Source organism: Mus pahari, chromosome 17 (assembly GCF_900095145.1).
Source record: "Mus pahari chromosome 17, PAHARI_EIJ_v1.1, whole genome shotgun sequence".
In the NCBI taxonomy this organism is placed as follows: domain Eukaryota; kingdom Metazoa; phylum Chordata; class Mammalia; order Rodentia; family Muridae; genus Mus; species Mus pahari.
This window is the reverse complement of record NC_034606.1, coordinates 61085845-61111280: the sequence shown is the minus strand read 5'-3', so window position 1 is coordinate 61111280 and position 25436 is coordinate 61085845. Positions and strand designations below refer to the sequence as shown.

The window sequence follows — 25436 nt, the reverse complement described above, 5'->3', positions numbered from 1 at the left end:
AGTGAGTTCCAGGACAGCCAGGGCTACACAGAGAAACCCTGTCTCGAAAAAAAACAAAACAAAAAAATCATAATTAAAATAAGTTTGAAAAAATTAAAGTTATGCTTAATGGAGGTATGTTCCTTTTTATTTTATATATTTATTGTTGGGCTTGGAAATAATCTTTTATTTTTTAAGGTTGCACACAAAATATTATATTTCATCATGGCAGGTGAGGCATGTGTGTGTCTGTCTTATACTTTGTTCTCACTGATTCTTCTTCCTAATTACCCTCTGCATTTTTCTTTCTCCTTTATCTGGTTTACTTTCTTGTAGTTAGGTTTCCTTTTGTGTTCCTGTTACATCTATTTCATTACCTAATTTTCTTATTTCCTGCTTCCTTGAGATCTCCTTTTTCTTGATTCCCTTTCTAGTCTGATTACTTGTGAACACATATGTGTAGACACATGCACACTTAAATTTATGTTCCATATGTGGGAGAAAACATGCTACTTGTCTTAAGAGTAATTTATATCACTTAACATAATTTTCAGTTGTATCCATTTTTCTTCAGATACTATTTTTCTTAATGACTGGGTACATAAAACTCCACTGTGTATATACTGTATTCTTCCAGTTGTCTTGTTGGTGAGCATCTGTACTTGCTTTCTTCTTCACTAATGTGGGTAGTGTAGCTCTGTACATGGACGAGTGAGTATCTCTTTGATATATTGACTTAGGAGTCTTTGGGATGTACTCGAGAGTACTACTATTACTGGGTTATATGATGGGTCTTTGTGTGTGTATGCGTGTGTGTGTGTGTGTGTGTGTGTGTGTGTAGGAGGTTCTATTTTTGATGACCCTCCATACAGCGTTTCATAGTAGCTGTACATGTTTATATTCCTAGCATCCATAAATAGGGGATCTGCTTTTTCTGAAACCTGGCCAGTGTTTATTATTTATTTTCTAAATGACATTTTTTTTTTTTTTGATTGCCAAGGATAGCAGACACTTTCTCAAGCACTTGTTGGTCACTTGGGTTTCTTTTGAGAACTGTCTCATTTATTAGTTCATTACCCTATTAAGTAATGGATGATTTGGATGTTTTGATGTTTAAACTTTGCAGTTCTTTATATATCCTGGATATAATCCGCCATGTAGTCGGTAAAGATTTTTCCCCTCTATTCTGGAGCTTTATTTTTATTTCAGTGATTGTTTCCTTTGCTGTGCAGATACTTCTTACAGGAGATTCTGTTTACCAAATTTATTTCTAGTGCTGTTGGAGAAATTTTCAGAGCAATCCTTGCCCAAATCTGTCTTGATGTGTTTTACTTATGGTTTCCTGCAGCACAGTGCTTCTCAACCTGTGGGTCACAACCCCATTGGGAGTTAGATGACCCTTTCACAGGGTCACATATCAGATACATTGCATATTAGATAAAGTAGCAACAAAAATAATTTCATGGTTGGGTGTCACTGCAAGATGAGGAAACTATGTTAAAGGGTTGCAGCATTAGGAAGGTTGAGACCCATTTGTATTAAGGTCCATTTTGATTCTTTGATCCATTTTGAGATGAATTTGTGTAGGGTAAAAGATAGATCTAGTTTCTTTTACACGAGGAGGTCTAGTTTTTTGTTTCATTGGGTGAAAGGTTAACATAGCAAAGCCCCATCTCGAAAAAAAAAAAAAAAAAAAAGAAAGATACTTCTGATTTGTGGGGTGTGGATTTCTGAACTTGAAGGGACTATTTGTTGAGGGCTTGCTTTGATACACTTTTAAGGAACTTGAATTATTCTATGGGCTATTATTTAGCATAGATTTGTAGAATGTTGTTTGAATAATCCCATTATTTAGAATATTTTGTTCTAGGAATGAATTCATTCAGCTTTTAACTTTTCTCTCCTGTTCCTTTTGCTATTAGCATATTTTATTGACATATCTTACTATTTCAAATATTCCCTATCACTTTTTACTGAAGGCTATAGGAGTCATAATGAATATAGCAGACTGTCTGACCAATTAGATAATTTAAGAACCCCATTTATAATTTGTAATATTAATACTAAGATTACATTTAGTAGAGAATCTCAATATTTTGTGATTTCTAAAAACTTTATGGTCTGTGTGAACTTTTCAAAAAATAACCTATTAGTGTATTTTTTTTTCCTAATACAAGATTACCCAAGTTGGTCTTGCAAACTAAACTTTTCTTCTCCACTTTACCCCCTCTTTGTTCTTCCTGCATGCTAGGCAAGTACTAGAGTAGACCACCTAATTTCATCCTGGCCCAGTAACTGGGGTCTTACCATTATTGGTTCAGTTTGTTCTGTTATCTTTTGAGGGAATGAAAATGTGGTATGCTGGAATTTGGTAGAAAAAGACTTTTGATTCAGTTACTGTATTTTCAGAATATTCTTGTCCTAAAAGGGTTTGAAAGTCAACAAAACAAAACTAAGGGAATGGGACAAGAGACAGAATTATCTATTATTATCATCCTTGTATTAATTTAATGTACTTATGTAAAATGGTGGTTTAATATAGGTACCTAAATGCTGTAAGGAGTTATTATTCTGGTTTGTTGGATGTTTATTAGTTAAAAGTGTACTAACATTTTCTGTTACTGTAATGAAATGCCTGAGTTGTGTACTTAATTAACAAAGAAATTTATTAAGTTCAAAGACAGTTTGCAGTATCTTTGACATAGAATTTTTTTTAATAGTAAAAAAAGCCAAATTTGGTGGAACATGTCTATAATATCCCAGTATGGGGAGGCTATTCAAAGACATGGTACTAACATCTGATCTGCTTTGTTAGTTACTTAATTTCATGTAAAATGGAGATGGCTTCTTGACAGGGAACTAACGGTTATCACTGAGATAATTTATGATTTGTTAAAAAGTTGTAGCTAAAAGTAATAGGAAAATCTTATCCAGAAATCCAGATCATAGGAACTTATATGTAACATTTTAAAAAAGAGTATACTGAGTAGAAAAATTTAGCATCTATACATGATTAGTACTAATTTATTAAGTGGGTTTTTTTTCTATGTAGTATAAGGTATAATTATATCTGGGTTAGAATAGTTATATTTCCTAGGAGTATAATTTTAATGCTTATTGAAGGAATGTGAAATATTGATTTAAGCACACATTTATTTAATCAGCAATAAAATACATTTGAAATAACTAGGAAGAGGAGTTTAAAGAATTCATCATAGCCTACAAAGAAGTGGAAGTCTTATTTACAATGTACAATAAGATGAGCATTTCTAAAATTTATTCATTGTATATTAATATGGAAGGGATTGCTACAAAGGTGATCATGTGTCAAGAGAACTTTTAAAAATAACTTTATTTTAAAAAAAGAAAATTGCAAGCAAAAAGCTATTATAACATAGTATAACAAAAGTTATATTTTATTCTACTTAGGGTAATCACACAAGGCTCACACTCTACATGCCTAACTACAGTTCAAAGCCCAGCTCCCCAAGCCTGCTCACCTGTGCTGCTCTGTATCTTAATGGAAGGTCAGGTCCACTCTCTAACAGGTCTCTGATTTGAGGGTCAGGAAGCTGGGGGAGACTGTCCAGCCGCGGGGCAGATCAAGGTGGCGTCTCTCCAGATGTGCAGAGCAGAGCGATGCTCTTGGTCTGTGCTTGTATACTGTGCAGTGGGTGTCATGGGGTTCTAGGATTGTGTCTGGTTATCTTGAGTGAGTGATGTCACTGAGTTCTGCTTATCAGGGGCAGCCATGGGTGGGGTGAGGATTCTGACTAAGATATGTTTTACATTTCTAAGAGGCATTTTTACTATGGTCATTACAGAGAGACTAGTTCTGGAATTAAAATCCAGAGAGTTAAGTTTTGTTTAAAAAGTTTAAAGTGCCATTCAGAAACAATATGTAGAACATTTTCTTTTTTTCTTATTATAGATTCTCATTCTTTATGACAATTACATTTGATGATTAAATTTGTTTTCATTAATTTTAATCTTGAACTCTTGGATTTAGTTACGGTTTAAGTTTGTGTGTCTCCTTCAGATTTCTTGTTGAATCTTTTGGTTCCTAGTGTAGTGAGGTGGACACTTGGAGTCGTTAGGCCATGTGTGCTGTGTTCCCTTAGATGGGATTAGTCACTTCCCTTTAAAGGGCAGTAGGGCCTGACTAGCTGGGCCACTTTTGCCCACCTGTCCATTAGGCTTGGGAGGCCACTACAATAAAGCACCATCTTAGAAAGCAGAAACTAGTCCTTTACTCAGTACAAACCTGCCACTACTGTACTGTGAGGAATAGCTTTCAGTTATTTATGGAGAACACAATGTCAAGTATTTTGCAGCACAAATGAAATAAGACAGATTTGTGTCATTTTCCCATTCTTTTTAAGGTTGGTGGAGTGGGAGGAATTACCATTTAGTTGTTCATTGTCCTGTTTTGGTTAGAAGAGAAGAATTTAAGGACAGCAGCAACAACAAAAATCACCAAATCTACTCCTATACTTGTAACTTTAATTTTTTCACAACTTATTTTAATGATGATTCTTAAATGCTTTAACCTCCCTTGTAGCCCACCATCCACCAGAGGTAGTGGAAAAGAAAGGATGTCTTGGGGAGTGTTTAGAAATGTTTAGAAAGGTTCTTTGCAGCCACTCCCATCTGTGTTGTCTGGAAATCAGCAAATCAGTTCACAGGTCAGCAGTGGCAGCTCAATCCACTTGCAGACACTTCATGGATACATCATCACTCTAGTTTGGTAGAGTCGGGAGAACAAGCATGAATCAGCAGTGGTGGCACTACCTAGCAGAGACAGCCAGGCTGTCAGCACGAGTCAGCAGGAGGGACCTGGAGGAACACCAGAAGAAGTTCTGGGTTGTACCTCTCTCAGCAAAGTGAAGATCAGCAAAGATGTGAGACCAACAAGAGTTGCACAGCTAAGTTGTACCAGCAAGCCAAGCTTTCTCTCCATCATTCCATGGAGTCCTATTTATACTCTCCAAACATTGAGTGTCCTCCACAGATCTTGCCTCACCAAGTATTTTGCCTTAACACGGGAGTTGGACTTAGCAAAAGTCCACTGAGTTTGTCTCAGCTGACAGCACTCTGCCAATTGGCCGGCCCGAGTCTACCACCAGAAGTTTTTTTGTCTGTCTGTCTGTGTCTCTCTTTCTCTCTTCCTGACAAATGGAGCTCAACTACGTAATGTAAGGTGGACCAATATATGTGTGTCATTAGAAAAGAATCCATCATCACATATCCTTTCAAGTGCTTGCTTTAGCAGAACATGCCTCTCTCCTATGCCTGCTTCAGAGAAGCATTCCTTCATGAGTCTGCCTTAGCCATTTACCTGTCTGCTTCAGGAAAACACTCCTTCACATGTTTGCCCCAGCAAAACACCATCCAACACAACTAACTTTCCAAAGAACCTTTAAGTTTGCACTTCATATGCTGCTATCCATAATTCCTTTTTCTCTTAGTTCTTTTGCTTGCCAGATATGAGGCTATACTGCTCTTGATTGTGATTTGTGGGCCTACAGGTTTGTGTGTGTGCGTGTGTGTGTGTGTGTGTGTGTGTGTGTGTGTTGGTTGGGAAATAAGCCTGTAACATCTCAGTGGTCTTTTTTGTTTGTTTCTAATAGACATAAAGCTTAATCTGCTAAGTGTAAATTCTTTCCTATACATAGAATATTTCTCTTCAGGTAACATTATAAGCATTAAGGAATTACTGATTTAAAAAATAAAATTCAAGGTCTTTAGATTTGACTTTGAAATTTACATGATGGTAATAGAAAAATGAAATTATGACATTTTCAGGAAAAATGGATGGAACTGGAAATCATGTTAACTGTGAAAAGCCAGGTTGAGGCAAGTGTCATGTGTTTTCACTCCTGGGTTTAGAAAAGGTAGGGGCAGATATAAAACCAGAAGACTGTTAGGGGGGGTCATAGTGTTAGTGGGAAGATCCAGGGCAGAATGGAGGAGGATGAATATGATCATGGTGTGAAATAGGCACATAGAAGCCGTGCCTGGTGGCGCAGGCCTTTAATCCCAGCACTCGGGAGGCAGAGGCAGGTGGATTTCTGAGTTCAAGGCCAGCCTGGTCTACCAAGTGAGTTCCAGGACAGCCAGNGCTATACAGAGAAACCCTGTCTCGAAAAACCAAAAAAAAAAAAAAAAAAAAAAAGAAAAAAAGAAATAGGCACATAGGAAAACCCCACATCAAAACTCAGTGTCTTCCAGAAGTAATACATGCTAGGAAAAAGAGAACCTCGATGTATTTGTACTTAAGAGAAAGAATTGAAAACAGGGTATAAGCTATGATTCTAACCAGGTAATGATCTAGCAAAGCCAGAACTATGGGGACAGCTAAAACAATGACTAGTTGTCAGGGATTTGGAGTGGGAAGGCAGGAATAGGCAGAACACAGATGAGTTGTAGGGCACTGAAGCTATTGAGACACAGTAGCTGTAAGTGGTTACTAGAAATCTTACGTTTGTCAAAACACTTGGAGTGTACAACACCCAGAGAGTATGGACTTTGAGTGATAATACTTTATGAAGTAAGGTTCATTGATTGGAACAAATACACTGTCTGGTGTGGAATGTTGATAGTAGGGGAGGTTGCATGTGGTTATAGATGCCATGTGGGGATTTTCTATGAACCTATCTTATATCTCTCCATATTTTATTTCTTGAATATTGTAAGTTCTACACATAACCTCAGTTTACCAGATAATTCTTTTTTTTTTTTTTTTCTTCCGTTTTTCGAGTCAGGGTTTCTCTGTGTAGCCCTGGCTGTCCTGGAACACACTTTGTAGACCAGGCTGGCCTCGAACTCAGAAATCTGCCTGCCTTTGCCTCCCGAGTGCTGGGATTAAAGGCGTGCGCCACCACGCCCGGCTCCAGATAATTCCATTTTAAGTTGATCTCTTTTCCATAGTCTTCGGTCTGTGTTGTGGAATTTATCATTAAACTTGCTAATTAATAATTATATAAAACTTATTATATTAGTTACTTTTCTTGCTTTTTGCTAAAAAAAAAATACCTGAGAAGAAGCAGTTGAAGGAAGGGGTTATTTTTCCTTTGAATTCAAGGGGATAAATAGGACCGTGCTGGTGGGAGGTTAAGTGTCAGGAGCAGGAGGCCAGCTGTACACATGGATTCCACAGGCAGGGATCACTGCATCCTTTTATGTAATTCCGAGCATGCTGCTGCCCGCATTTATTAAGGGTGATCTTCCCACTTGAAGTTAATCTAGATAATCCTTGTCTGACATATCTAGAGATTTGTTTCCAAGGTGATTCTTCTAGGTCTTGTCAATTAGGCAACTCTTTGTTTCTTAATGTGTAAGTACTGTGAAAGGGTACTGGATTATTGAGTAGGTGAGACGGCTTAATCAGAGTCACTTGCAGCACATCTAACAACCTGAATTCAATCCCTAAAGGCCGTCTAAAAGGTGGAAGGAGAAACCAGCGCTCTACACAGCTGTCCTCTGCACATGAACTGGGATGTGCACCCCTCCACAGCATAACAATAATAGCTAAATAAATAATTTTAATAACAGTACTGAGTTGTCCACAAACTGATCCGTTTGTCTCATTCTTTATAAAGTAGCTTCTTATGGTTCAAAACTTTTAAAATTCATGATTGGGAAATGGCAAACATGAACATTCTCTTATGATTTATCCTATAGGAAACTCTTTCACAAGGAGAGATGAAGAAGAAATCTGTATATAATCAGAATGTGGGTGATCAGGAGTGTGAAGATATGGAAGGTAACTGGTTATAAAACCTATGTTAAATGTCAAATAGTTTTCACTGGACTTTAAAATTAAGGTTTCTAAATTTTTCTGTCATTTTTTTTTATATTCTGAAATAAATGACGTAAGAATTAAGAATTACGCACTTTTCTTACATGTTTTCATTGAAAATTTTCACTTGAATTGTTGATTTTTTTTGTTTGTTTGTTTTGTTTTTTGTTGTTGGAATTTCTGGGTTGTGTGTTCCTTTGTAGGTATGCAGGGGTGTGTGTGTGTGTGTGCGCGCACGCGCATTTGTGCACATGTACGTGTGTGTATGTATGCGTGTCCACATGTACACACGCATGTGTGTATGTAGGCCAGAGGACAAGCTTGGGTGTTTGGAGTGTTGTTCTCAGGCACCATTCACTTTTGTTTTTGAGACAGGGTCTCTTACCGGCCTGCAAGCTTCAGCAGTTGGCCTATCTCTTGTCTTCTCAACACTGGAGTCACAATGCATGCGTTAACTTGGCCAGCTTTTAAAATGACTTTTCTGGGAATTGGCAAGCACATTATTGACTGAGCATTCTCCTTTTTAAAATTATAATAGCATTAATATTTTCTTCTCCCTATAAAGTTAATCTCTTTTATTTATTTGCTTACTTTATGTATTTGGGTATTTTATTTGTAGTGTATGTCTATGTACCATGTGTGTATCTAATATTAGTTTGTATTTGTTAAATTTAATCTGAAATCCTAAATGCCCAACTCAGGTATTCTTTATAGAATTTGTATTTCCTTCATTCCAAACTCATACTGAAACCATGTGAACTTATTTGAGTGTTTTGGCTTAATACTGATTTCTCAGATTAATTTGTCCCCCTAGCTTGGACAGCTCCAGGTTGTATTGAATTATACAGTTCCTATTGCTTGCTTACGTGCTTTTGTGTAAGTTGGTTACTGTTAGGAATTTAAATTGATACAGAGACAGATTTGGCATATCTGTTCCTGTGTTATAAATATACATGTTGACCCCACACTGCTCCTTTTTTTGGTTTTTCGAAACAGGATTTCTCTGTGTAGCCTTGGCTGTCCAGGAACTTGCTCTGTAGACCACGCTGGCCTTGCCTACCTCTGCCATCCATGTGTTGGAATTAAAGGCATACACCACCACCACCTGTCTAGTAAATCCATTTTTAAAGAATTGATCTGAAGATAAACTTTTTGAAATGTGAAATATTTGAGTTGTGATATAAGCTCCTTGGTAGAATACTTACTTGCCTACTGTGTGAAACTTTGGGCTCTATCCTCAGCATTCATTGTCATAGCCAGTGGCTGAAAACACATGAATGTCCATTAGTGAGTTGTTTTTGAGAAGAAGATTAGTATGTATAGTACTCCAGTGTTGGTATGAAGAAAGAAAAGATGTATGGAAGAATGTATATTAGGGTTTATCCTGGCTTGTTGTCTCACCCCTGTGCTCCTAGTACCTGGGAGGCTGAGATGGAAATATCCTGAGTTTGAAGCCAACCTACTTATTGAGAATCTAAGTGATTCTTTGAGATAAGGTTTCTCTGTGTATCCCTGGCTATCCTGAATGCACTCTGTAGAACAAGTTGTTATTGAACTGAGACATCCACCTACCTCTGCCTCCCAAATGCTGGTATTAAAGGAGTGCACCATCACCACCTGTCTTGAGAAACCTTGTTTTAACTGAAGGGAGGGCAAGGAAGAAATTGCTTTTCTTCTATGCATTAAAAAATATTGATGTAACAAAAGAAACTTAAGTTACTATTGGATATGGAAGAAGTAGATGGGTGTGTGACTTGGTTTGTCAGTATAGTCATTTTTATTTAAAAAATTTGAACCAGGTAAATAATATTTAAAAATAAATCATGGTCCATTATGTCCGCCCTTCCCCACTGAAGTATGTAAGAAAATTGGTTGAGAATGTAGCTAAGTGGTAGGGGATGTAGGGTAGTGTAGTATATACAAAGTCTGGGTTAAATTTCCTAGAATCTCACTACACACACACACACACACACACACACACACACACACACACACACAAAGATACAACACAGATACATACATCACCCATACACACATACAGCACACAGACACACAGGGTACGCAAAAAGTAAATGGTGGTGCTGTTAAAGAGTGTGTTTGTCATTTGACATCCAAGATCTAGTTGCAAAGAAGCAGGGCTGTCCCTTTGAGGATGTAGGCAGCCATATTGCTTAAGCATAAATCATTGGTTTTGGGGCCTTTGAAAACATGACTGGCTTTTTTTTGCAGGTGAAGAAAACAGAAATAATGCTGATACCTCTGGCTTACTGTACAGTGAAGCAGACAGATGTCCAATATGTCTAAGTTGCCTGTTAGGGAAGGAAGTTGGTTTTCCAGAAAGTTGTAATCATGTCTTCTGTATGGCCTGTATTCTTAAATGGGCAGAGGTAAGTCTGAGAATGAGCATTAATCATAGATAATAAATTACTGCATTTAATTCCCTATCATGATTTTACTTCACTTATTGCCACTGCCTTTTATATACTATCTCATACTAAGTTTTTCCCTAAAACATTCCTGTTTGTTTAAAATCTATCTGCATATTTTCTTCCTTTTTTTTTTTTAACTCAGTCTTTTCATTCTTTTGTAATTAATTTTAATTTGTACTTTGAAGAAAACCTTACAGGAAGAGCAGGCCAAACAGCCTTCTGACCCTTACAGGATATTACCTGCTTGCTACTAATAACATCCCTGTCTGCTTTTTATATAAATGTTTTTCAGAGAGTTTTCACACAGGTTATTTGATTCCTTTCTGTCAACCTCTGGAATAATCAGAATACATGCCACAGTGTTTTTCACTTTACAGTTTAGGGATATTTAGTGTAACTAATTTCAGAGTCAGAGTTAGAGATTTTACTTAAGATTCTTTATAAAAATAATTAAGAAAGAAGATATCTTGGGCTTTGACTGTATTGTCAAATCCATTTGGGCCAAATAAATTGAAGTATATATTAATCTTAAGCCCTGTTATTATAAATTATAAAAATCAAACATTTACTGTTTTTATATTATGTTTTCTGATGTAGTATTTTGTCAATGTATAAAAGTTAGTAAAGAATTAGGTGTATCGCAAAGTTATTTTTTTCTTGTACTTATGTTCCTTAATATTGTTGAAAGAACTGACTTTGTGTATAGTGAATGCTGGCTTTCTGGGTAACTTTTGTAAGAGATTTGTTATACTAGCTGAATTAATAAGAGTACAAGAAGAAACAATTTAGATTAAAAACCTAACTAGTCTTTAACAAAAAAGAGACTTAAGGATAAGTGGAAATGTATTTTGAGAAAAATACTATTAGTTTGGGCAGAATACTGTTGGTAAATCTCCAGATGTACCTGTAGTGGTGATTAATGCCTTTTTGTCCATCATTCAACTATAGATCTGCTGTGTCTGTGATATATGTGTATAATATATCATGTATCAAACCCAGTTTCTGCATGAGTTGAAGGTTTTGGTCTTCTGATTGTGTTCAGTGACTACCTAATTATGAATTTCAAACAAAATAAGATGTGCGTGTGTGTGTTTAAGGCAGAATGTGTAGACATGATTCTCCTTCCTTTACCACCTAAAAGGCATTTTCAACATAAGCTTTATAATGATGTACATGAAACAGGTTTCTTAGGGTACATCTTGAGAAGTTGTAATTGCTAGGTTGTAGACTGCACATGTTTAATGCATAAACAGTAGTAAACTTAACTAAATTTTAGCTCATTTATTTTAAATTTGAGAATACCTGGCAGTATATGTAAAAAGCAACACTTTTTTTTACATATAATATATTCCTTGTTTTTTGATATTTTATAAGAAATACTTGTTTTCATTTATGTGTATATGTGTGTGTGTGGGGGGGAGACTATGTGCTTACAAAGACCAGCAGAGGATGTCTGAGCCCTTAGCGTAGGAGTTAGTCAGTTACGAGCTGTCAACATGGTGCTGGGAACCAAACTTGAATCTTTCCAAGAGAGCAGTGTGTGTTTCTAATTGCGCAGCCATCTTTCCAGCCTCTAATGCTCTTTTGAAAATAATTTATTGAAGTGAAATTGTTTTGCTTTTCAAAAGCAAATTATGTGTACTATTGTACTGCTGTCTTTAGTTGTGATTCCAGGGTAGTGTGGAGTTGTGTTATTGTTTAACGAAGTAATTAACCTTAAAAGGGGAGAAGAGAGAACATTCTGAGCAATTTCTTTGTCCTTAGTGGATATAGCAGCCATCAGTAAGCCATTAAGTCATCGATTCTCAACCTGTGGATTGTGGCAGGGGTCATTAAAGACCATCTAAAAATACAGATTATTTATATTATGATTCGTAACAGTAGCAAAATTTGAATTATAGAGTAGCAATGAAAGTAATTCTCGCGTCACCACTAGATGAGAAATGAACCGTATTAAAGGGTTGCAACATTAGAAAAGTTGACAACCTTTGTATTAAATTGACCATTAACAAGGGGACACTAAAATTGTTCATTATAAATCATGAATAAATGCATGCTTGCAGAGTTACTTAGGTTTCTCAATTTTCATCCAGCCTTGTTCTGATAACAATTGGGTGGTTTTAAAGTATATAAATGCTTTGGAAAATAGAATCAGATTTCAATGTCATGTTTTTGTTTGTTTGTTTGTTTTCTCATTGTCATCATTAAACGATTTTGCTCTCATTCTTTTCAACCTCCTGTTTAAAGAGGTATGCAGTTTGTTTCAGATTCAGTACTAGAAATAAATGTGTATATGTAAAGACTCTTTCCAGGTTATAGTCAACATTCATTTAGTTCACTATTTTAATGTTTATTTGATATAAAAAAAAATAAAGGCTCTGGACTCAAGTTGTAATTTGTTTCCAGATATCTCAAGAGTAGCCTAAAGTTAAAATAAATGTTAAGACTCTGTAGTTTAAAACTTTACTAATATCCATTTGTAGAAGAAGTGTAGGGATCCACGTGAACTTGTACTTGGAAACCTATGTGATAAGAAGCGTGGACTGCATTCTAGATCATTTCTCTAGATTTGTTTGTCTTCCAGAGACTTAGCTCTGCTGCATTTGTAGTTGAGGTTCACTGAGGTAGGACTAAGAACGAATGTCAAGCATACCCTCCCCTTCCACCTTACTTTAGTCACTGAAGACATTTTATCACAAGAAACTGGTATTTCAAAGGTTTGAATGCATTTTAGTCTTTAGTGATTTTATATTATATACACTCCTGAAAATTTCCATGTCCCTAAAGTACCTATTCCTCAAATAAAAATTAGTTTGAATTTCTCCATGTTCTAAGGTCTTGTTTCTGTGGTTATTTAAACAAATAAGCAAAATTAAAGTGTTAAAGTAAACAACCATCTGGTCTGCAGATATGTCATAGCATCATCCACTTTACTTAGGGAGAAGATTTCAGCTTGATATCCCTCTACCAATGTCGATGGTTCCAGAACCTAATGGCCCACCATAGGTACACTAGAACACATTGAGTCTCTTGTAATGGTGGCCAGTTACAAGATTCATAGGTGGCAAGCCTCTTAGCTTAAAGTTTAACCAGAATATATACAGTCAATTTACTGAATTTTCTGTTTTTATACTAGGAAAAAAAACTTTAATCATTAGATGTCAGATGACATTAAGAGAAAGTATAAGTCTACCCTAGTGTTAGAGTATATCTTGGGAAGTGTGAAAACATTCCTTTTGAGTAGGTATGCTGAATATATTCTTAGTGTTAATTTTATGGATATGCTTTTGAAAGCTGCTGTAAAGAACTAAATGTGCCTTGACAAGAGGGTTTTTGGGGTGAATGTTTAGATGTGATAGGGAACATGTAGCTTGTCTCCAGGTGAGGCCTTTGGAGATCCATGGCTAGCTGTGTTGGAACTATCACTGAGGAAGGGTGATGTCAACAGTTTTAAAGTAAGCACCGACCTCTAACGGTTTGCATCCCTAAGTCATCTTTGATTTTGAACTGTAATTTTGTGCATAATATGCTTTATTTCTAGTGGCAGAAAAGGTGGTGTAGATCCCCGTGAACAGGAGGACTTAGCTATAAGCATAGGTGTTGAGACTTAGTGTTTAAACACTTGCTTTAACGCTTGCTTCTCTCTCTCTAGGAGGGGCTATCTATAGGCAGCCTTTGTGATTGAGGATAGAGCAGCATCAGGAAGCAAGAAATATTAGAAACCAAGAATCCTGAATTCTCAAATAAGGAAGGTTTCCTGTTCTTATATTTAAATATGAGTTTGTCTGAACTGGGAATTTACAACGCTTCAGAATACTAGGGTATGTTTTACTGAAATCATTAGGAAAGTTTTTTTCTATCAAATTTTCCTCCTTATATAACAGTAGTACAGAGCATTTGCTATGAGATATGTGCTCTGTTTTTAATATACATTATACGTAAAACAGCGAGCAAGTTCTATTAACTTGGTAGTTGTATCATAAAGTTGAATGGTGTTCTTAGATACTTTGATTTATGGAACTAATTAGATATTTTTAAAATTACTTAAAATCACATTAAACAGGTGAATAATGATTTTTTTTGTTATATAAGTAATCAAAATGATGAACATTAAAAATTTTACATATAAAAAAGTTTGATAGTCTTTAAAGTTAAACTCATTTAAAATATTAAATTTTCTCTACATTAGCTTTAAATAGGAGCTCTTAAAACTTTGCAGCTTAAAAATTCAGTCAGAGCCGGTTAGTGGTGGCGTGCACCTTTAATCCCAGTACCTGGGAGGCAGAGGCAGGCAGCTTTCTGAGTTCTAGGCCAGCCTGGTCTACAGAGTGAATTCCAGGACAGCCAGGGCTACACAGAGAAACCTTGTCTCGAAAAACCAAAAAATAAAATAAAATAAAAAAATAATAAAATTAATTTAAAAAATTCAGTTAGTATTTCTAGCTAAACAAACTTTACTTTGAAAATGCTATTTTGAAGACGAAAGTATCTTGGGATTGTCTCACTATCTGCTAAATGTAGGGATGAGAATCCCCTATAAAAGCCTTAAAATAGCCAATCTAAGCCATTTTGAATCAAAACAAAGCAAAAAAAACCAAATCCTATTTGTAAAGTTTTTCTGTTAATGCAATTATTACATGATATGTGGATTGATATTTGTATATATTAATGAACTTTGATGCATAAAGGGAACATTAAGGAAAATCATGTTTCTTAATTTTTAAAACATGTTTTGATTTTCCATTTACTTCTATAATTACTTTATGTGTACTATGAAAATGGAGAATAAATAATAGATTTCTGTTTTGTCTCTGAAATACTCCTCTACAATATATGTTTTTAAGATTACATATAGGCATTGTTTCTTAGTTCCAGAGAAAGCATCTTATCTATTTTTCTGGGCTTATTTCTTTATTTAAACTTTCATACCTGGAGAAGATAATGTAATTTTAGGGAATTAATCTTTCCTATTTTGTAAGATTGGGTCAAAGTGAATTATTTTCTAATGTTAATTAAGTCCTTGTTATGAGGATTGTTAAGTGTGTCTAGATTATAACTTAGTAAAGTTTCTCATTCCTGCCAACTTTTCTCCGTTTTACTTTGTGTGTATTTTTTTGTTATAGCAGTGGAGATCTTTATTCAGTGAGTCTAGTCAGATACAAACTGGTAGTCATAGTGGGGAAAGATGGAGATCCTGCCCAGAACCCACATGTTTGGAACATGTCAAAGCACGAATGGAGCAGGTTAACATCTTGGTACTTTAAAAATTACAAAGAAAGAATGATGGCTAGTTGATGTCAAGAGGAAATTTAATAAGAAACACAGTGAGACTGTATAATTTCAAGTACCAGCTGATTTGATACATCTATTTCTTTGGGTCAAATTTATTATAGTTTGGCCAACAAAGCAAATCATTTAAGGACTCATGTTTCCTATATCACATTGTAGATTGTCCTTTTGTTGATGTATGTGTTTGTCAGTGTAGTTAAACTGGATCTTATGTAGGAGCTAGTATATACCACATACATGTGCCTCTAAGAATTGCTAACAGTCAGTTACCATAAATTAACCTTAAAGTTCTTATCCCTGTTTTCACAAATTAAGTACATGAAGCACAAAGAGTTTATGTAACAGGGCCAGAGTCTGGACAAAGAGAAAATGTGAAAGACAGTAAATACAGAGCCGCTGTGCAGTTTAGTTTTCAACACACGTTGAAAACCCTATTTTTATTTATTAACTGTTTAATCTTTAAAAATTACCTTTAAAATAGGGCTGGTGAGATGGCTCAGTAGGTAAGAGCACCTGACTGCTCTTCCGAAGGTCCGGAGTTCAAATCCCAGCAACCACATGGTGGCTCATAACCATCCGTAACAAGATCTGATGCCCTCTTCTGGAGTGTCTGAAGATAGCTACAATGTACTTACATATAATAAATAAATCTTAAAAAAACAAACAAAAAATTACCTTTAAAAGGGAAATGGAGAGTACTTTAGATATTTTCAATATAAATCTAAGAATGTAACCTCTAAGAAATTTTATAGCTTTTGCTGACGAGCAGTTTTATTGTTAAAACATCCAGTTCCTTAAATTAAAATTGCTAATTGAAATGCATTATGAGTAAGATGTAAAGTACTTTGTTTTTGCTCTTTTAAAACATATTTTTGGTAGCAAATTTATAGCATCCTAAGTTCTGAGAATTTGGAAGTACATTAAGTTATTATCTTGTCAGGATTGATTTATTGGAGTAACCCCTCATCTTCTCTTCCCGGTGAGGGAACATTTTCATGTCAGAGCCTACTTTCAACAAAAAAATATATACATTTTACTAAATTAGTAGAAAGTAACTCAGTTTATATTTTATCTGGATTTTAAGAATTTCATGAGTTTTGTAGAAATGTGTTATATGATTGGGGCCACACATACTCTGTTTTGTAAGCTTATTTAAATATGGGCAAAAATTATAACATTTTCCAGTAAGGAATAGTATAAAGTGAATTACCTAAATTCCAAAACTTATCTAATAATAGAATTGAAAGCATAGGGACATATATCTAAATTAGGTTGATTTAGAATTGTAAAATAATTGAAAGACAAATTTCCCTACAAAATAGAGAACACATAATACAATTTGAAAAAAAATAGAAACCTAATAAAAATTAGGTAAAGAGTATGGATGGATAGAAAGAAACTTTTGAATATGTCCTTAAATAAAATATGCTCAACCTTATGTGTCTGTTAAAGAAAGTGAAAACTAAAGCTATTGTGACATGCCCTCCTGTTAAGAAAAGTTACTGTGAATCAATGTATGCTCATTAATTTATGAGAAAAAATAAACTGGAACTTAGCATGTGAATTGTAATTTTAAAGAGATAAGTGTATATTAGGAAGCTACAAAAGTATCTAAGTACTTAGCTCTAGGGTTATTTAGGTCCAAGGAGATTGGACGAATGCTTCATATTTTAAATATATTTTCATTGCTAACACAGCTGTTTAGTCAAAATAATTAATTTGGCAATAATGTTAAATCATAGGGAATTAGAATATGTAGATGGCTTGCTCAGGGCATTCTTTTTTCAGCATTACAGCCAGCTGTACAAGATAGCATAGGTGTGAGGCTCAGCCTTGGTTTTACCAGGGGTTCTCACTGGAGCAGCACTTCCTCACGTCCTCACTGGGGTCCTCATGCGCTCCAGTCAGTGTGTTATCTCTCAGTCAGTAAACATCTGAAAGAATGAAGCAAACTTAAGGTGTCTTGCTGTGTGGTATAGTACAGTCTGAGAGTATTTCCTATCCTTCATTTTGAAATTAGAAAAATATATTTCCATGATAGTGGGGAATTATGATTGTATTTAGTGTATTTAATTATGATCTCTTCTAAAGACACATTTGTAATCATTTCTCAGATACTGGCTTCTTGTCCAATTGATCGGAAACCTTTTCAGGCCGTGTTTGAACTCAGTGCATTTGAAGGTTGTGCTAAGGTAAGCCTTTGATTTCATTTTGAGTTTCACTCAAGGTGTTACCTGCACCTGCTTTGCTGTGATAGATTTCTAGCAAAAAATGGCTCACCTTTAGGTTTAATGTATGTCATCATTTCTCTTAAACATGGCAAGTTCACAGCTTTTAGTGCCAGTAACTAATACTGGACTGCTTTTCCTTTGGCTTCTAAAGCAGGAATACCACAGTGGTCACCTAATACTGTACAGATGTAATAGATTAATGGCTTTAAAAGAAGTCATATACATATGGAAATCAGCATGATTGTATTTCAAAATATCTTAATTGCCCAACATTTTGAATACATTTTTTCATCAAAAATTTTTAATTGAAGTATTGTATTCAAAGATAAACTTTTATAAATCTTAAGCTCCAAATATCTAAAAATTGTTTTTATGGGTGCTGGAGAGATGACTGAGGTTAAGAGCACTGGCTGCTCTTCTAGAGGTTCTGTGTTCAATTCCCAGCAACCACATGGGTGACTCACAACCATCTGTAATGAGATCTGGTGCCCTCTTCTGGCCTGCAGGTATACATGCAGGCAGTATTATATATGCATAATAAATAAATCTTAAAAAAATTGTTGTTATGAAAAACATAATTTGGAAATTGGATAAATAAAACTAAGCATAATTGACATTTTTGTTCTTACATGGCATTGATGTTCTTTAGTATGAATCATGATTATAATTAAGAAACATTTTTAGTTTTTCAGATCAAAATATAATTAGATCATTTTACCCTTTGCTCCTTCCAACTCCTCTCAGGTTTCTCCTGCTTTCCTAGCTCTCAAATTTATGGCCTCTGGCCTGTTTTTCTTTAATTGTTGTTATATAGGTGTGTCTATGTGTGTGTGTTCCTGAATGTATAGAGTCTGCTCAGTCTATACAATGTTCCTTGTGTGTATGATTTCAGGACTGACGCCTTGGTATTGGATAACCAACTGGGGGACCGTTTCTTAGGGAACACCATCTCTTATATGGCTGTAGTTCTTCATCTAGGGTTGGAGGCCCTTTGATTACCCATTTCCATGTTAGAGTGTTTGATGGTGCCATCGTTGCTCAGGTTTATGCAGCCATGCTGATGGGTGAGCTTCTGACATTTGGTGAGCTTCTGACGTTTCTAGGAAATTTGGTTTCATAGCACACATCCTGTTCTCTGGTCCTTACAAATGATTACTATTTTTTAACTTATTTTATTAGATATTTTCTTCATTTACATTTCAAATGCTATCCCGAATGTCCCCTATACCCTCCCCCCACCCTTCTCCCCTGCCCACCCACTCCCACTTCTTGGCCCTGGCATTCCCCTGTATGGGGCATATAAAATTTGTAAGACCAAGTGGCCTCTTCCCAATGATGGCTGACTAGGCCATCTTCTGCTATATATGCAGCTAGAGACACAAGCTCTGGGGGTACTGATTAGTTCATATTGTTGTTTCACCTATAGGGTTGCAGACCCCTTCGGTTCCTTGGGTAATTTCTCTAGCTCCTCCACTGGGGTCTCTGTGTTCTATCTTATAGATGACTGTGGGCATCCACTTCTATAATGCCTCACAGAGATAGCTATATCAGTGTCTTTTCAGCAAAATCTTGCTGGCATATGCAATAGTGTCTGCATTTGGTGGCTGATTATGGGATGGACCCCCAAGGTGGGGCAGTCTCTGGATGGTCCATCCTTTCGTCTTAGCTCCAAACTTTGTCTCTACCACTTCTTTCATGGGTATTTTATTCCCTATTTTAGGGAGGAATGAAGTATCTACGTGTTGGTCTTCCTTCTTCTTCGTTTTCATGTGTTTTGGAGATTGTATCTTGGATATTCTAGGTTTCTGGGCTAATATCCACTTATCAGTGAGTGCATATCAAGTGAGTTCTTTTGTGATTGGGTTACCTCACTCAGGATGATATCCTCCAGATATCATTTGCCTAAGAATTTCATAAATTCATTGTTTTTAATAGCTGAGTAGTACTTCATTGTGTAAATGTACCACATTTTCTGTATCCATTTCTCAGTTGAGGGACATCTGTGTTCTTTCCAGCTTCTGGCAATTATAAATAAGACTACTGTGAACATAGTGGAGCATGTGTCTTTATTACCAGTTGGAACATCTTCTGGGTATATACCTAGAAGAGGTATTGCTGGATCCTCCGGTAGTACTATGTCTAGTTTTCTGAGGAACCCAGACTGATTTCCAGAGTGGTTGTACAGCTTGCAATCCCACCAGCAATGGAAGAGTGTTCCTCTTTTTCCACGTCCTCGCCAGCATCTGCTGTCCCCTGAATTTTTGATCTTAGCCATTCTGGCTGGTGTGAGGTGAAATCTCACGGTTGTTTTGATTTGCATTTCCCTGATGATTATGATTAATATTTTATTATTGATTTTTTTTTTTTTTTGCTTGTTTAAAAAGAAGAAAATAAATAGAACCATTACTGAGTTCATGAGGAAAAGAGGAAGGTAGAACAGTGGTGAGTAAGATGCATGAGAAACAACAAGTCATATGAAAATAAATGATAAATAACAAGAAAAATGACAACACTTGTGCATGCATGTGTGTGATAGCTCTAAGGGAGGAACTGATTGCAATCTATGACAGCGTGCTGCATCCTCCTGCAGCAGCCAGGGCTCCTTCCCACTCCCCTAGCATTAGATAGGGAATGGCACTCACCACTCCTGCTGATGAGCGGCAAAGCTCCAGGTGCCTGTCCTTGAGACCTTAGAGAAATAACAACCTCAAGGGAGACCATGGAAAAAGTAAAAGGTAAACAGAGGTCAGGTCACAGACAGTTATGAATGCCATAAAATTAGTCCTGAACAGACATCCATTAGCCCCGTTCCCGCTTCAGTACTGTTCCACCCTCTACTCCCCTTTTCTGTAAATATTCACACTATTCCCTATACTGTATAATATCAACCCAAGGTTTTCTGGACTCGGGGTCGCTTGCCAGCATTCACCTAGTGAGTGCGAGGTGGGTGAACTGAGTTCGAACTTGAAAATAAAAGACTCTTTTCTGAGTTGCGGACTTTGCAATTCTTGGGCTTACCTGGGTTTCCCGTGAACTCAGGGCACAATATAATGTACAAACAGTATGGCAGTGCACGTAAAAACTGTTAGGGAAGGTCTGGGGCACAGCTCAGTGAAGTGTTTGCCGCAGAAGCATGGGTCCTTGAATAGCTGGGATAGAAGGTCACACTGGCTAGCAGCATGGCTTACTTAGTTACCACTTCCAAACAAGAGTGTGGATGGTGTCTGAGGAAAAACACCAGAAATCTTCCTCTGGCCTAAACAAGCACACTCATGCTTGAACTTGAACATGCATACACAAAACAGAAGGATCTGCCTGTTGTGATTGTTTATGTCTTCATCACTTACAAAAATTATCATTTATTGGACAAAACATACTTAGGTGTTAATTAAAGTCGAAGTAGATTCTCTGGAAGGCAAACTATTTTCCAACCATCTTTATAAAGTTATATAGTTAAAGATAATGGTCTTCTGCCTAGGTGGGTCTTGAATTCTTGATTTGGTTTTTTTTGAGTCTCCTGAGTTTAAAGGTGTAACCACAGTGTTAGGCTGTGACTGCACTTTTCAGTGTGGTGGTTTTGTTTCTTTAATTTTGTAATTACAAGGGAGAATTGAAAAGCTTTTTGCAATGTTGGTGTACTTATTTAATAGGCAGTTTTCCTTTTCTTACAGATTCAAGTAGAAAGACGGTTGAGAGCAATAGATGACAAGGAAAATGAAAGGTCTTTTAAGAAACAACTCCTTTATCATGAAAGTTCCAAAGGCAACAAGAGGTTAGTAATTAAATTTACAGTGGGATTCAGAGTGACCATGTAGTGTGGAAAGTAATGTGGGGCTTCCTTTGCAGTGGGTGGGATGTTGGGAAGAGATTATCCATCCCCACTCCTAAGGAAAGGATTGCAGCTACATTTTTGACTATATAAAGCTCCCGTTGAAGTCTTTAGAGGGGAGAAGGTTAAATGGATGGCAAATGGCACTCGTGCATACCTTATTTTGCTAGATATTTCCAATCGCTCCTTTAAACAAGTAATAACCTCTATTCTGCGTGTCTCAGTAGCTAGTCATGAAAGTCAGTAAGATTATTGTTTAAATACTAATAGAATTCATTGTATATTAAAACCTAGTTTAGCCTATTATTTGATCTGAGTATATAAGAATATTTCATTGTTATGAGCAGTGGTTAAAAATAACTGAACAGAATTTTAGTTTTTTAAAATCTTTTTAAACTCTTACTCATATCTACAGAAAAAGAAACACCGTGAGAGAGGATCTATTATGTGAAAGAGCTGATGGCTTGAAGGTGTTGCATAGTAAGTAACTCTGCCTGTGTGTCCTTTTTGTTGTACCTCAGTGTTAATGCCAGATTTCTTAGTAATACTTTGATTTTGACCATATATGCTACATTGCTTTGCTTTCGTGGAGGTCATTTCTACTGTTCCTTGTTCTTTTTTTTGGCTTGAAGGGAGAAGGAAGGAAAGGAAGTATGTGTTGAGAGAAAGAACAGCTCCTGATTACTTGGTGTTAAGTAGCCTGCCTTGTAGCCTTACTGCACATATCTTGGGGAGGTGGTAGATGCCTGTGGGCCTCAGACATTGGGGTCTGGGATATTGGCATGGACTGGCTGAGCATCATCTTAGGGCACTCCCTTGGTTTTGCTTTTAAAGGTGAACTTTGATTTGTGTTTATAATAAATCCAGTCTCTGAAAAAAGTCTCTCAGGCATCTCCCTTTTCCTTTTGGGGTGGTGGTGGTGGTGGTATATGTGTATGGCCATGCATGAGGGGGAGAGGAAAGGATAGAGAGAGCATGTGTGTTAGAGTACCTTTAAAATAAAAGGATATGTCAAACAAACAAACAAACATCCCATCCTGATGATTTAATAATAGAATGAGAAACAAAAATTTACTTCCAGGAGTGATAGGCACTTGATTATTTCTGTTTCTGATGCTGAGAGGATTACGCTAATACACATTAGGGTTTTGTACTAATCAGTTGAGAATGTGCCTGTATGTGTATTTGTCCTTGGATTTGGAGGCTAGAGGTTGATATTGGGTGTCTTCTTTAATCACTCTCAACCTTAGTTTTGAGACAGGGTTTCTCAGTAAACTTGCAGCTTGGTTATCAATTCAGTTACACTGGCCAGCTGCTAATCCCTTGGGCGCCTCCTGTCTCTACCGCCTCAGCTCTGGAACTACAGTCATCCACTTCCATACTCACTTTTTATAGGGTTCTAGGGATCCAAATGCAAGTTTCTATGCTTGCCCCGCAGACATTTACTACCCGGGCCATCTTCACCTCCTTTCAGGCATTTCTTAAGGACATGCTTTCTTTGCTGTTTGGTATTAGTCAGACTTTGAATGCCTGCTTAACATTTAAGCTCAGAGTATTTATTATCTTAATTTATATTGTACACAAGAGGTTTTCCTACACTTGCCTGGAAGTGCTTGGAATTGAAGCCCAGGAACGCTTGTAATCTGGATGAGAGAGCGCTTTACCACTGAATTGTACCCCAGTCCACAGAAAGAGGTTTTCATCAAGTGTCTCTGGGGTTAGTGTTTACTGAAATGTGATGGGAGATCTAATGGGACTATCTCAGACCTGCCAGCAATAAGAATAATGACACCGAGACTTACTAATATTTTTAAGCTTAGGCCTTTCATTGGGTGGTCTCCTGAGTACTCTAACCTGACTAACCCTGCACTACGTCCCGCCATGCGGCCAGGTCTACCTCTCTACTTCCGTCTTGCCCGCATGTTCACTAGCTCCCTAGTCTCCTTTCTGTAAGTTGAGTATGGTTTGTCCTCCCAGCTGCATGCTCTCAAAATACTCAAGACTCAAAATACATTTATAAATACCATGACCATATAGTTAGGCTCTTCTCTGACTAGATCATAACATAGATAACCCAAGTATTTTAACCTACATTCTGCCATGTGGCTGGTTGCTTGTGTTCAGGTACCATACATCCATTTCCTCAAATCTCCTGGGCTCATCTTCCCATGCCCAGCTCTATCTCAGAACTTCCTCCTCCCAGATGTCCCATCTTCTATTTCCTGCCTTAGCCATAGGCCGTCAGATTTGTTATTGACAGATGCTACATCTATACAAAGATTCTCTCTGGACATTACTTCTCCCTCTCTCTACTCTGAAGATCTGCCTTTCACTTACTGCCCAGCTATTGGCCATCAGCTCTTTATTAAAGCCAATTAGATACACCTCTAGATTGCTTTAGGCAGAGAAGAGAATGAATATTTACAAACTATGAGACCAGGGATGGGCCATTAGCTCTCTGAGGTACAGAATTAATAGTTGAATATGCAGAGACACACCTTCACACTATGAACCCTAAAAGGGAAACATTGAATTAAAGACAAGCCATGCTTCCAGCTTAGCATAGCAGATTGAACACCTGTTTTAAGTCACACAGAGAACTAGGAAAAGAAGAGCACAGAAGAGATGACCTTAAAATAGGAGCTTGAATGTGATTCTCTAAGTGGGATGGAAAAAAAAACACCTTAGCAGAAACATCAACCTTTCATAGGGAGAGTGGAGTTAACAATTGAGTCAGTTCCCAGATTTAGAGGCTTCTGTTATTTATATCTAAAGACAGATGTGTAATGACAAACAGTTTTGTTTTGCTTTTTTTGTTTTGTGTTTTTGTTTTTTTGTTTGAGATTAGGCTTCTCTTGTAGCTATGGCTGTCTTGGAACTCATTCTGTAGAGCAGGCTAGCCTCAAACTCAGAGATGCACCTGTTTCTGCCTCCTGAGGGCTGTAAGTAAAGGCCTGTGCTACCACTGCCTGGCTCAAGAAACAGTTTTTTTACATTACATTTTTTTTTTTTTTTAGTAAAAGCCAGTATCACTAGGTAGTCGTAGCTGTCCTGAGCTCACTTAGAATGTCTGGTCTGGAACTCAGAGAACCTAGTTGCCGCTGCTTCTCAAGTGTTGCTATTAGGTGAGTGCCTTTGTGCCTTGCTTAACAGTTTTTAAAGGTACAGTTCCTCCAGTAGATTCTTACCTCAACAGATTAGAGGAAAAGGAGTCTCCATTTAGACTGCAAAATTTCTCTGGACTGGAGACTAAATTAGGTGAAATTCTAGACAAAAGGAGACAGAGGAACCTGTGGTAAAGAGGGAAATTAAATCAAATGTTGAAGTGACTGGTCTTCTACCTGTGAGCATTTTAAAAGTGTTGATAACTTTTTAAATATTACTCAAAATAGGAGCTAGGAAGCATCCACAGGCATGTGCTCAGAGCTGATGGCTTCTAGGAGTCTCCCAGGGAACACACTAGACCCCAGTCCCCTGGGCCCTATTTTCTATCCATAGTTTAGTGTCCCAGAAAGAGTTGAGGATTTTCACATTTTTGAGGAAAATGACAGAATACAAATCAGAATAGACATGGTCAGAGAGACTCAATGTTGGGAGTTGAACAACTTTAGAAATTAATATTCTTAGAGATTAAGCCACCAATTTCATAAGAAGGAATAAGGTAGAGACCAAAGTCAGGGTCTTGTACTTGCTAGGTACGTAAACTACCACTGACTTCAATCCCAACCCTAAGAAAAAAAGTTCTTTAAAAATCTTTTGTATTTTAGAAATTAAAAATGTTTAGAGATATAAATTTTCAATAGGAGATTTATTAAATATCTCAGAAAGTAGGATCAACAGTCAAAGATGGTATTTATCTTTTTTTTTTTTTTTTTTGG

The 25436-nt window shown here is 36.6% G+C and overlaps 1 protein-coding gene across 1 annotated transcript in view; it reads left to right on the top strand.

Annotated features, from left to right (window-relative positions):
- Positions 1-25436, top strand: part of Scaf11 (SR-related CTD associated factor 11) — a 50340-nt gene that overhangs the window by 10652 nt on the left and 14252 nt on the right. The window contains exons 2-6 of the mRNA XM_029548027.1: positions 7663-7744; positions 10010-10167; positions 17613-17690; positions 21401-21501; positions 21974-22038. Coding sequence (XP_029403887.1) covers positions 7684-7744; positions 10010-10167; positions 17613-17690; positions 21401-21501; positions 21974-22038 — 463 coding nt within the window. The 5' untranslated portion in view covers positions 7663-7683. The remainder of the gene's footprint in view (positions 1-7662; positions 7745-10009; positions 10168-17612; positions 17691-21400; positions 21502-21973; positions 22039-25436) is intronic.